General features: G+C 33.3%; 2 protein-coding genes across 2 annotated transcripts; one reads left to right on the top strand and one right to left on the bottom strand.

Moving 5' to 3' along the window:
* Positions 1-2963: 2963 nt before the first annotated feature.
* Positions 2964-3683, top strand: LOC148572294 (uncharacterized). Its single transcript, XM_088507442.1, has 2 exons — positions 2964-3272; positions 3342-3683. Exons 1-2 carry the CDS (start codon positions 2964-2966, stop codon positions 3681-3683), a joined length of 651 nt encoding a protein of 216 aa, XP_088363568.1.
* Positions 3684-6568: 2885 nt separating this feature from the next.
* Positions 6569-8165, bottom strand: LOC107633538 (uncharacterized). Its single transcript, XM_016337152.1, has 3 exons — positions 7269-8165; positions 7012-7165; positions 6569-6924 (listed from the first exon to the last, which is right to left on the bottom strand). The coding sequence occupies exons 1-3, from the start codon at positions 8163-8165 to the stop codon at positions 6569-6571; spliced, it is 1407 nt and encodes a 468-aa protein (XP_016192638.1).
* Between the last annotated feature and the right edge of the window lie 4828 nt (positions 8166-12993).

A 12993-nucleotide genomic window follows, 5' to 3' on the forward strand; every position in this document is an offset into this window, starting at 1 on the left:
GTACCCGTAACTTTTAAAAACTGCAAGTACAAGCATATAAGCTTTTTAATTCACCAGACACAAAACAAGGTGCTTGCACTTTTAAAAAATACAAATAACTCTTCGAAAAGCTTTACCAAATCAAGTCTAAGTGTTGATGTTTGAATCTCACCTTGTGTTACAACAATCTATTTTTTCAACAACAAACTTATAAATAAAATTTTAATTTATAACGAATTAGTCTTTGACCTATAAAACAAAAAAAAAAGTATCCACACATTTAAAGAAAAAACAATGTCCAAAATACGATGAATTTTAAAGCACTTATTTAAAGTTTTAAAACTAAAGCTATTTAAGCTAAAAACACAAAATTTAAATTATCACTATCAAATACTAATATATTAAAAATTTTCAGTTCAGCTTTCGAACAATTATGTTAAACTTGGAGATGCAACTTGAAAGATTGGTATCGTGTTCAAAATTTCTTCTTTTAAATTTCTTATAATAAAAAATATTTTTTTAATATATTGTGACTTTTTTTAAGAAACTATCACCCGACTGGGATATTAATGTAATGCTATTAAGGGAAATAAATATTAATTTAGTTTTTCAGTGTGCTCATTATATGGATAACAGATAATGATGCTTTCTTAATAATATGATGGTTTAAATTTGTAAGAAATCTAAATGTTCAAACTGATGATATTATTTTATTTGATTATTATGAAAATGATTCTAATATATATGCATCTAAAGTTTAAATTTGAATAGCTTACATATTATTTAAATAATTTAATTCTAATATTAGGATTTGGTTAGATCAATTTATGAGAAATTTAAAAGCTGATCTAAATTTCTTTGTTACATTTATTTAATTTGAATATGTCATTTTTAAATTTTTTTATTTTTTTTATTTATAGACTTATTTATATTAGTTTCCAGTAAAACTAAAAAGATATCAATAATTAAGTTAAAAATGCTGCTAATAATAAATAATGACTTCATTTTCGTATAATTTTAAATTATTAATATACAAAAACTAAATCCGTTCAAATATTATTAGTTGTACAAACAAATTTTATTAACATTATAATAAAATATCCATATAAAAAGGGGAAAATGTATTATTAGTTATACTAAAAATCTTTATTAATTTTTTACTTTGAACCAATCATGCATAACTATAATTATTGTTTTTAAAATTGTTCTTGCATGATTAATCCGAGGTATAGCTCGTCCTCTGGCGAAGATCGACAGACTTTTCAGTTGGAGCGTGATATACATCGGCAATGGAGGAACAGTGAAGGTGGGTACCTGTAAAGGCACTCCGACGCTCAAGTTAGTGTTGAATAGATAAGAGTTATTTTTCAAAAGAAGTTGCATACCTTCTAAAGTTTTCTCGTCCGTTTTATACTCTAGCGGACAAGGTCGGCCGTTTCCCTTGTGCTGTAACGCCCGGGGAGAGAATTAATAGATTGAAGGTTGATTATGGCTATTATGAATACGTCGGTTATGACTAGGAATTAGACGTTTCCGAGCTATAACTTGTAACCGATGTTTACTGGTCATATCACAGCCCCCAAGCTTGACCTGACTTTAAAGAGATAGGTTGAGCTTTTATGAATGACAATTAATGAGTTATAGCTCGGTACATAGGGTATCACAGCCCCCAGGTCAGCATATCTCATTTAAAGTTACTTGGAGGTAACTGGAAAGGCTTGGGCACGGGAGGTTGTAATTATAAGGCTTCCCACTATTTGAGACGTTTGTAACTTTATTTATTATTTTTCCTAGATGGGTACAAGTTCCAAGATTTGTTTTTAACCGTCGAAAGTGAGTTTCATTTAATGGTATGGATTTTGATTATGGACCCAAAGAGTTAAGTAAATGAATGGCTAGGGGGTTAACTCTTTGTTTCCTGCAATAAACTTGGTGTGCCTACCCAAGTGACATCTACAGAAGCTTTTAAACACAATGAGTACCAGAGGTTAGTGACATTCTTCTTGCTATTCTTTTTCTTTTTGCTAGCATTTTTCTGATTTTATCAAAAAATGAGTGAGAAGAAAGGGAAACTGTTGCCCAAGGTTGAAGACGATGAGTCTTACGATTGGGTTGATGCTGACGTCAAAATACGGGCTTCCCTGTTTTCTGATAAAGATAGTGTGAATCAGGTTAAGCTAGCTAGGATAGTGAAACCTGTATTTCATTTGGAATTGCTCCCATGCAATCGCTCTGATCGTGTTTTTCATAGGAAAAAGGACTTTGAAAGCTTTTTTATGTATAGTTGTGTACTGGAAGAATTACGCGTTCAACTCCCCTTTACAAAATTTGAATGCGACATTCTAAAATAAATGAACTGCGCTCCATCACAAGTTCATCCTAACGGCTGGGCATTTATAAAGTGCTTCCAGGTTTTGATGCAATTTCTTGAGATTGAACCGGAGCTGGAGCTTTTCTTTTCACTGTTCCAAGCTGAGGGAGTGTGGAAGGGGTTGTGGGTCAACTTTAATAGTACTCCTGGCTTTTCTGTTTGTAAATTATATAAATCTTCTTTCAAGGATTTCAAAGAAATGTTCTTGAAGGTGAAGTCAGTGGATGAGGATTTTTCGTTTTATCTAGATGAGCATTTGGGGGAAAAATTCCCATTGTATTGGTGTTGCCAACCGCAACATATATTGGGTCCCGAACTGATAACTAGTCGAAACGAGTGTATCATATCATTTCTAATTGAGATGGTAGATAAGGGAGGTTTGATATCTGTGTCTGAATTGCTTCCATAGGAAGAGGATAAGTCATCTGTGATGAAATATTTTGGTGAGATGATCAGATTTTACTGATATTTATTTATATTTGAATATGTGTTTTATTGATATTATTATTTGCTTTATGATATAGTTGGAAAATTTCCTAGAGTGTCTGCCTCTACATTAAGAGCTCGATTTAAATCAAAGAACTTCGAAGGTTCTTCGTTAAACCCAGAAAAGATGGATGTCGGGGGTGAAGTCAACCAGCCCCCACCCAAGAAGAAAGGGATTGTCTTTAAGAAGAGAAAGTCGGACATGATTGTTATCGACGGTGAACAGAACAAAGATGGAGTGGTGCATCTCGAAGATTTGTCGAGCTTTACAGTAAAACAAGACAAACTTCATGTTTTTGAAAACGACGGGGATGGATCATCGGTTTGGGATCGGGGGTTCCCTTTTAATGTGGTTGCAGACGAGGTTGTTCAAAGTTTTTCAGATATAGCTCGGGTGGAAGAAGCTGGGGATATAAGTGTCGATCAATTTCTTCAGGTCAAGTTTACAGTAATTACCTTTTTTTGAAGGATTATGCTTATTCTAATTCTAAGCTTATGATTATAGGTGCTGGGATTTCGTTTGGCCTGTATTGGCCGCAGTCAGGAGAAAAAACACAAGAAAGTTGTACTGGAAACTGCAGAGGGTGCTGTTTTAAAGGAACAATTGAGTTCAAAGGAACTAGCCCTGACTGAATTGAAGAAAAAATTTTCTAAGGTGGAAAGGGAGCTGAAAGTGGAGAAGGAAAGTCGTGAGAGGGTTGCTGAGTTAATAAAAAAGAAAGATAATGACCTGGAAGACGTAAACAAGCAAGTTATTGAGTTGACCTTACAAATGAAGGAGTTTGAAAGCAGTAAAGAGGGGGATATTCTTGATGCCTTTGCTGAAGGATTTGAAAGAGTAAGGTGATTCGAGATGGTCAGCTTGTGGATGATGAAGAAGTTGTTGAAGAGGGGGGGTGATAATTTGGTTGATTAACTTGTTTTGTGTTTTGAATGTACATCGTTTGGTTGTTTTTATATTTGCTTTGATCCGGGAACCATGAATGATAACTGTTTCGTTTTGGTTGTCCTTAATTGATCTGTGTAATTAGGTGTTGGTTGTTCCTAATTACTTTATCGGATACCCTTGAAAGGGATTGTTTAACTGTGATTTGCTTAAGCATTGCTAGCATATCGTCTGTTTTTCTGGTGAGATGACAAATTCACTTTTGATATTGTTTGACAAATTGAAATTGACTTGACTTATAAGAAGAATATGTTGTCAGAAAAGTTTATAAATAGAGGTAAAATTTATTCAAAGCACTACCTTTACAATTGACTCCAGGTAAGCTAGCCTCATTAAAACCTTCTTGAGCAAAACCCTTTTGGGAAAAAAATCTCAAGTTAGGAAAAAGAGTACTAGCATGCTACTTCTTGCTAACTGTAATATTGCTTTAGAGAATTGACATTCCATGTATTTGGGATTCTTGTGCCATCCAATTGTTTTAGTTTATATGCTCCCCGTCCGAGGACTTCCAACACTCGGTAAGGGCCATCCCAGGTTGCTGCAAGCTTTCCGTGGGAGGAAGGTCGGTGAGCTTCTTCAGTTTTTCTAAGTACCAAATATCCAATGTTAAATGATCTCGGTTGGACCCTTTTAGCATGTCGTCGGCCAATCTGCTGTTGTAGAGCTTAGTGGCGAATGGCTGCTGTATTCCTAACCTCTTCTATTAAGTCAAGCTCTGCTCGGTGAGCCTGATCATGGTGCTCGGCATGTGCTCGCATGGAGTGTTGTGAAATCTCCAGCGGAATCATTGCCTCGGACTCATATACCAAGCGAAATGGGGTTTCCTTGGTGGTTGAATGCATCGTAGTATTGTATGACCACAGTACTTCTGGAACAAGCACGACCCAAAGTCCCTTGGCATGGTCGAGCTTTTTCCTCAAGGCATGAAGGAGGACCTTATTAGTAGCTTCGGCTAATCCGTTAGATTGTGGGTGTTCTACAGATGAGAAGTGTTGCTTTATCCTTAGATTTTGCAAAAAATCTTGGAAATTATGGTCGGTAAACGGCCGACCATTGTCAGTTACAATATGACGAGGAATACCAAATCGACATATGATATTTTTCCAAACAAAGGATATCATTTGGGAGGATGTGATTCTGGCTAAAGGCTGTGCTTCGATCCATTTAGAGAAATAGTCGATGGCGACTACCAAATATTTCACCTGTCTTGGGGCAGTGGGGAATGGCCCGAGGATATCGATTCCCCATTGGTTAACGGCCAACTTACCATTGACTGATGGAGGTGTTCGGTCGGTATATTGATGATCGGAGCATGTTTTTGACAATGGTCGCAAGTTCTGACCTTTTGTCTGCTGTCTTCCCACAACGTCGGTCAGTAAAAACCGACGTGAAGTATTTTCTGTGCCAGGCTTCTTGCCCCAGAGTGTATTCCACAAATTCCTTCGTGAGCTTCAGTTAATGCAAGATCGGCGTCAGACCTGTCTAAACATTTCAAAAGTGGTCGGGAATATCGCCGCCTATATATGAAGTTATTCATTAGTGTAAAGAAAGAGGCCTATCTTCTAAATTTCTTCTCATCTGAGATCCCTTCAGGGATGGAACCATCTCGGAGATATTGCATATAAGGCAGCTGCCAACCTTTGTCACTTGAAATGCTTAAAATGTTAACTGTGTGAATGCTTGGCTTATCTAAAGTTGATTGCAAGAGTGTTGCTGTGTGTGCTTGTGTAGTGGCTAACTTTGATAAAATATCTGCCCTGTTATTTTGGTCTCTAGGGATATGGCAAATTTCAATTTTTGAAAAACTGCTTATCAACTGTTGAACAATATCTAAATATTTTGACAAAATTTGATCCTTTGTTTGAAAAGTTTGATTTACTTGTCGAACTACTAACAACGAATCACAATAGACCTTTAAGCTAGTGATGTGTAAATCGATGGCTAACCTGAGCCCAGCAATGAGGGCTTCGTATTCAGCTTAGTTATTACTGGCTTTGAAAGAGAACCATAGAGAATGTTCCAGGATTATGCTCTCTGGACTTTCTAATAATATCTCCGCTCCAGATGCGTGGGGGTTTGATGCTCCGTCAACAAACAAGGTCCATTCCGAGCTTTCTTTGTCCGGGTATGGCTCTGTGAGTTCGGCAACAAAATTGGCCAAGTATTGGGACTTGATGGATCCCCTTGGTTGGTATTGAATATCAAATTCTGAAAGCTTGATGGCCCATTTGATAAGTCTACCTACGCATTCGGGTTTAGAATGAATCTGCCGAAGAGGTTGTCCTTGTATGACTCTGGAAATATGGTTGGAGTTGTCTTGATGAGAAGACTAAGGCCAGGGCGAGCTTTTCCAGCCTCGGGTAGCGAAGCTCGGCGCTTTGTAATGACTTACTCACAAAATAAACCGGCCGTTGACCTTTGTCAGTTTCTGTTATAAGGACAGAACTAATTGCCATATCAGTAATAGACAAGTATATATATAACGGCTTGTTGAATTTTGGTTTTTGCAAAATAGGTGGTTTTGAAAGAAATTGTTTCAAAATCGTGAATGCAGCTTCACTGTTTTCGTTCCATTCAAAACGTTTTGTATTCTTTTTTAAACACTGGAAAAAGTTAAAGTATTTAAGCGCTAAACAGGGTAAAAATCTTGACAAAGCGGCTAGCCTTCCTGTTAGTCTTTGAACTTCCTTTACTGTTGTTGGACTCTGCATGTCAAGTATTGCTTGACATTTTTCTGGATTTGCTTCAATGCCTTGGCTTGTGAGGATGAATCCGAGGAATTTTCCTCAGCGGACACCAAAGACGCATTTTTCAGGATTTAATCTCATGTTATATTGTCGGATCTGTCCAAAAATCTCAGCCAGGTCGCGGATATGGGAATTGCCGACTATAGTTTTGGCGACCATATCGTCAACGTACACCTCGATATTCTGACCTATTTGGTGCTCGAAGACCTTGTTCATTAGCCTTTGGTACGTTGCATCTGCATTCTTTAATCCAAAAGGCATAATATTATAGCAGTAATTACCATACTCGGTTATGAAGGCCGTTTTTTCTTGGTCTGATGGATGCATGAGAATTTGGTTATAACCAGAGTATACGTCCACGAAACTCAAGGTACCATAACCACAAGAGTTATCAACTAAAGTATCAATGCAAGGTAAAGGATAAGCATCTTTAGGACATGCCTTATTTAAGTTAGTAAAATCGACGCACATGCGCCACTTACCGTTACTCTTTTTTACCATAACAACATTGGCTAGCCATGTTGTGAACCTGATCTCTCTGATAAAATTAGCATCAATGAGCTTTTTAACCTCGGCCAAGGATGCAAGTCGCTTCTCTGTTCCGAGATTTCTCTTCTTCTGTAAGATTCCGAGTTGCTGGATTGATCGCCAATTTGTGTGTAATAACAGATGGATCTATTCCCGGCATATCGCCGGAAGTCCAAGCAAACAAGTTGGCATTCTCTCTCAAAAAACTTACGAGTTGGTCGTTGTCTTCGATATTGATCGAAGTTCCCACAAAAGTGAACTTCATTGGGTCTTTGGTTAAGGCAACCTTTGTTAATTCCTCATTTGGCATAGGCCGATCCTCAAAGTCGGCCCTAGGGTCTAGCTCGGCCAGCATTGGTTGCTCAGATTGTATGGAGTTAACCCGTGCCGTGTTGTTCTTTTTGATTGGCTTCAAGCTTGTGTTACAGCATTGCCGAGCTTCATGAAGGTCACCGTGGATTGTAGCTACTACATTGTCCTGCACAGGAAACTTAACACAAAGGTGAACCGTGGATACAATTGTAGTAAATCTATTTAAAAATGGTCTGCCTAATATAAGGTTATAAGGGCTAAAGCAGTCGACGATAGGATACTGAATGTCTTGTGTCTTAAATAATGGTTGCTCACCGAGTGTGGTTTGTAACCACACAGAACCCAAAACAGGGACTCGTTCTCCTAAAAATCCGACCAAGTCTCCAAGATACGGTTGCAAAATGTTGCTACTTAACTTCATTTTTTCAAACGTGGTAAAGAATAACACGTCGGCACTGCTTCCGGGATCAAGTAATACTTTTTGGACTATCAAGTCCCCCAATTGAACGGAAATTACAACGGGGTCGTCATAGTTGGTATCAGCACAATTAAAGTCGGTAGATCGGAAAGTCATTTCTAGGAAGTCCTGAACCGGCTGAGGATCCTTAGGGGCATCTGTGACCGTCAACATGGCCTTGTAAGTGCGCTTTCGGGCCGAGCTTGTGTGTCCGCCTCCAGCGTATCCTCCCGAAATACAGTTGATAACCCCTCTAGGTTGGGCCAAGGCTTTATCTTTTTCTTTTGATGATGGTCCTGTTGCTGAGGGGTCAGAGCCAGGGATTGCTTTCTTCTGCATATGTCCTACAATAAATTTATCAAGGTGGCCCTGTCTTGTGAGGCGCTCTAGGGGATCTTTGGCAATCACACATTCATCTGTTGTGTGTCCGTGTTTCTGGTGAAAGGTACAATATTTAGATTTATCAATGCTTTTTTATTCTGGGTAATTGCCAGGTTTACGGGGAGGCTTAATTAATTTGGAATTGAGTATTTCCTTGATAATGTCATCTTTCTTTGTGTTGAACTGGGTGTACGACTCATAACGGGGGACTGGTTTAAAGGCCTTCTTGCTATCCCGCGGTTTATCATCATCTTTGCTGGTGGCCAACCTTTCTGTCTTTCGTGCTTGCCGAAGTTCTTCAACGTCTATCTGCCCCTTGGCTTTTTCACGAAACTCGGCTAAAGTTTTAGGTTTAGCCACATCAATTGTCTCCTGAAATTTACCTGGACGAAGGCCACTTTTAATGGCATGGAGATGGACTTCGGGGTGAAGATCAGGAATTCTCATGGCGACCTTTGTAAAACGGGTAATGTAATCCTTGAGGCTCTCTTGTGGACCTTGTTTAATGGTCGTCAAGTAGTCAGAATCGTGCAAATATATTGCCGATGCTGCGAAATGATCTTTGAACTGTTTGGCCAATTCTTGGAAGCGCGATATTGAATCTGCAGGCAAAGAGCAAAACCAGTCAAGTGCAAGACCATCTAAAAATGATGGAAAACAACGGCATAAGATAGGGTCGGATGCAACGTTAACGATCATAATAGATCGGAATTTTTTAATGTGCTGCTTTGGGTCTCCTAGCCCATCATATGAGGTTAAGGTCGTTGGCAGGGTGAACTGTTTGAAAAGTTGGAAATTCATTATGTCGACTGTGAATGGCCCAGCAGAGTTGTCGCACTCATCTTCCTCAGCGTCTGGTTGGGTTCCTTCAGTTCGATGGCCTCCTTCATCATCATTTTGAGGTGTTTCAGAAACATGAGTCGGCGCTGATTGACGCTCGTTATTTTCCTGTCGGTCATGGTGATCATTGTTGTGCTCTATTCGAGCATTAACCAGTTGTGTGATTTGGTTCTGTATTCTTTGATTTTCCTCTGCCATCCGTTGATTCGCTTGCTGAAGTTCGGTCACCATCCGTAGAAGTTCGGATGAGGTGGGGGGAGGGACATCAGCCATGGGTGGATTTTAAGGGTGTTTTGGGACCTTCTGCAAATTATATTTCAAGCTTTTTCGGGTCCTACGGTGGGCGCCAAATGTTCTTGCCTGATTAATCCGAGGTATAGCTCGTCCTCTGGCGAAGATCGGCAGACTTCTCAGCTGGAGCGTGATATACGTCGGTAATGGAGGAACATTGGAGGTGGGTATCTGCAAAGGCACTCGGACGCTCAAGTTAGTGTTGAATAGATGAGAGTTATTTTTCAGAAGAAGTTGCATACCTTCTAAAGTTTTCTCGTCCGTTTTATACTCTAGCGGACAAGGTCGGTCGTTTCCCTTGTGCTGTAACGTCCGGAGAGAGAATTAATTGTGTATCTGACGTTATAGATTGAAGGTTGATTATAGCTATTATGAATATGTCGGTTATGACTAGAAATTAGACGTTTCCGAGCTATAACTTGTAACCAATGTTTACTGGTCATATAAAAAATAATGAATCAAATTAATTTAGTATTAATTAAAATTTTCTTTTCCTATTATAAAGTATATTAATCTCACTATATTACTATTGTATGAATGGATAATTATTTTAATTAATTATGTATGTTAATGTTAAGAAACTTTAATATGAAAAAAAAACTATCATTTAAAAGCCTAACGTATATTATATTTATTATACACCAATTATGCATAATTATAAGATAAAAAATTAATTTAGTATTAGTTAAATTTTTTTTCTTATTTTACGGTGTGTCAATTCTCTTATAACACTATTGTATGAATGTATAATTATTTTAATCAATTACCTAAAATTAATGTTAAGAAATATTAATATAAAAAAAAATTATCATCTAAAAACAATTGCCATGTATTATTAATATTATAAATCAATAATGTATAATTATAATTATTTATTCTTAAAATAGATAATAAAAACTATTCAGCATTAATTAAATTCTTTTCTTATTGGAAAGTATAAAAATCCTATTATATATACTACTACATTGTATGGATAAAGAATTATTTTCATTCAATTAAGTAAAATAATTAATGTTAAGAAATATTAATAAGAAAAAAATTATCATTTAAAAAAATGGTCATATATTAATTAGATTATATAACAATCATACATAATTAAAATTATTTTTTCTTTAAATAAATAATAAGTTAATTTTGCATTAATTAAACATTTTTCTTTCTACTTTAAAGTAGATCAACTATTATTATTATATGAATGAATAATTATAATTGATAATATTTTATGTAGTTATAATACTTTGTATAATTATCATTATTCCTATTATTTAAGTTATTAATACATAAAAACTAATTTCTTTTAAAAAAATTATTAGTTGTACTAAAATTTTTTTATTAACGTTATAATAAAATATCTAAATAAAAAGTGAAAAATGTATCATTAGTTGTACTGAAAATTTTTTTATTAACATTTTGCTTTGAACCAATGATGCATACTTATAATTATTATCATTATATTCTATCACGCGTAATATTTTGGTGTCAAGAATATTGACGTGATATATTTTGGTATTAGTATACATATTTTTCTTTTCTCAACTTGTTTTAAAAAAATATTTTTTTTATAATTATATACAAATCAATATTTAATGAATAATTATATTAATTAATTGTCAATCATTATAATATAATTTGTAATCAAATATAATTAACCATAAAATCATGATATTAACGTCAATAGATAATATATGCACGTGTGTATTAATTAGTATGAAATTGATATTGATATCAATTTTATAATTAATTTTTGTGCGACTAAAAGTTATATATAATGTTTCTTTTATTATTTATGAGTCTAAGTTTTAAAGTTAAAATATTTTGTTTAATTTTTTAATTTGTTATTTTTCCTTAACTGTTTCTTAGGACATCAAAATTAATTTTTTTTAAGGTACAAGTTACACCTTTTTTTGATCTTTTATTGACATAGTCATTCTCTTATTCTTTAAATAATTTAATGATTGTTCTTTTTCATTTTTTTTTATCTAACCTTATAATGTGATTGTCTTTTATTGCAATTATTTACGGTACACTCAGTGACGGACCCAGAAAATTTTAAGAGTGGGGGCAAAAATATATCTTAAAATAAATTTCGTTGAACATTGTTAATTATATTAAAAATATAATAGAGATATAAAATTTAAAAAGAGTTAGTAAACACTTTTATTCTTAAAATATTATTTATTATATATAATTTATTAAAAAAATATGTTTTTATTTCTAAAATTTAAACTTAAAATATTTTAATTAAATTATAAATAATTTTTTATCATAGCTAATTTTATTTTTATGTATTTTTATATACATTTAATAATAAAAGACTGAATCAATTTGCACGTTAGCGCCTATTAATACACTAGCATTTATATTTTGAAACTATATAATTGTATATAAATACCATAAAAAAATAAACCTATATATGAAAAATATGTTTATATCAAATAATAAAAACTTAATTTACAATTATTTTTCTTTCTTTCTTTTTGAAATAATTAATTTTTTATATATTTTTTAATTTAATTTTGATATACTATTAGATTAAAACATTTATACATCTATTTTTAATTTATCTTTTATATTTATCACGTAAATAATCATCTAAAAGAATAAATATAATCAAATAACTATGTAAAAAAATATACATATTTTAATATATCAAAATTAACTTTCATGCTTTTAAACAATTGTTCTACTACTTATTATAATTTTCAAATATTAATTACCTCACATTAAATTAGGAAGTTTATTTTTTATAATATTTATGACATAAGATATTTTTTAATCTAAAATAGTTATTTCAAGCAAGATTATTTAAAAGATAAAATTAAAAAATATTATATCATTTTAAAATAAAAGATATTAATTAATAGATAAATACTATTTTTTTATCTCAACTAATTTTTTAAGACAAAAAAAAATACTGATAATTTTACTTATATTTAAAAAGCAAAGATTTAGTTTGGTAATTAACGAGTTGATTGGATTTAAAAAATTATATTATCATTGTTTATTAATTTTTTTATTAAGTTAATTTATTTACTTATTTTTAATTTTGATATTAAATCAAATTTAACAAAATAAATATTATTATACATTAAATTTAATAAAAAATTATTTTTAACATGAATCTCAAAATAAAATTTTATAAATTTTTGTGGGACAAAAATAAATTACATTGAAATAAATATATTAATTTATATAGAGTTATTTTTTTTTTCTTAAACCTAGTGGGGGCAAGTGCCTCCCTCCTCTAATGCCTGGGTCCGTCCCTGGGTACACTACTACATCTATCAAATACCACCTCAAATTGTATTTACTAATTTAGATTCTAATTATATAGATGTAAGAGTTCAACAAAGGAACAATGAACTCTATTTTACTTAAAGATTGTTGGATCTATTTATATATCATGAAAAATATAATGGAACGTAAATAAAGTATTTTTTTTAGAAGAGCTTGATTTTTGATTGAATCAAATATTGTTTTTGTTTTTTAATTTTTTTTCTTCCTTAACTAATAACTATTTCATATAATAATAAAGTAAATGCTATGGTGCCTATCATTTTGTACCTAAGTTACTAAAAAGGATAAATAAGTAATATTTAATAAATTTTACATGATTTATTTTTTATTTAAAATATTTTATTTTTTATTTTAAAAA

The sequence above is a fragment of the Arachis ipaensis genome, chromosome B3 (assembly GCF_059453495.1).
Source record: "Arachis ipaensis isolate K30076 ecotype BB chromosome B3, ASM5945349v1, whole genome shotgun sequence".
NCBI lineage: Eukaryota > Viridiplantae > Streptophyta > Magnoliopsida > Fabales > Fabaceae > Arachis > Arachis ipaensis.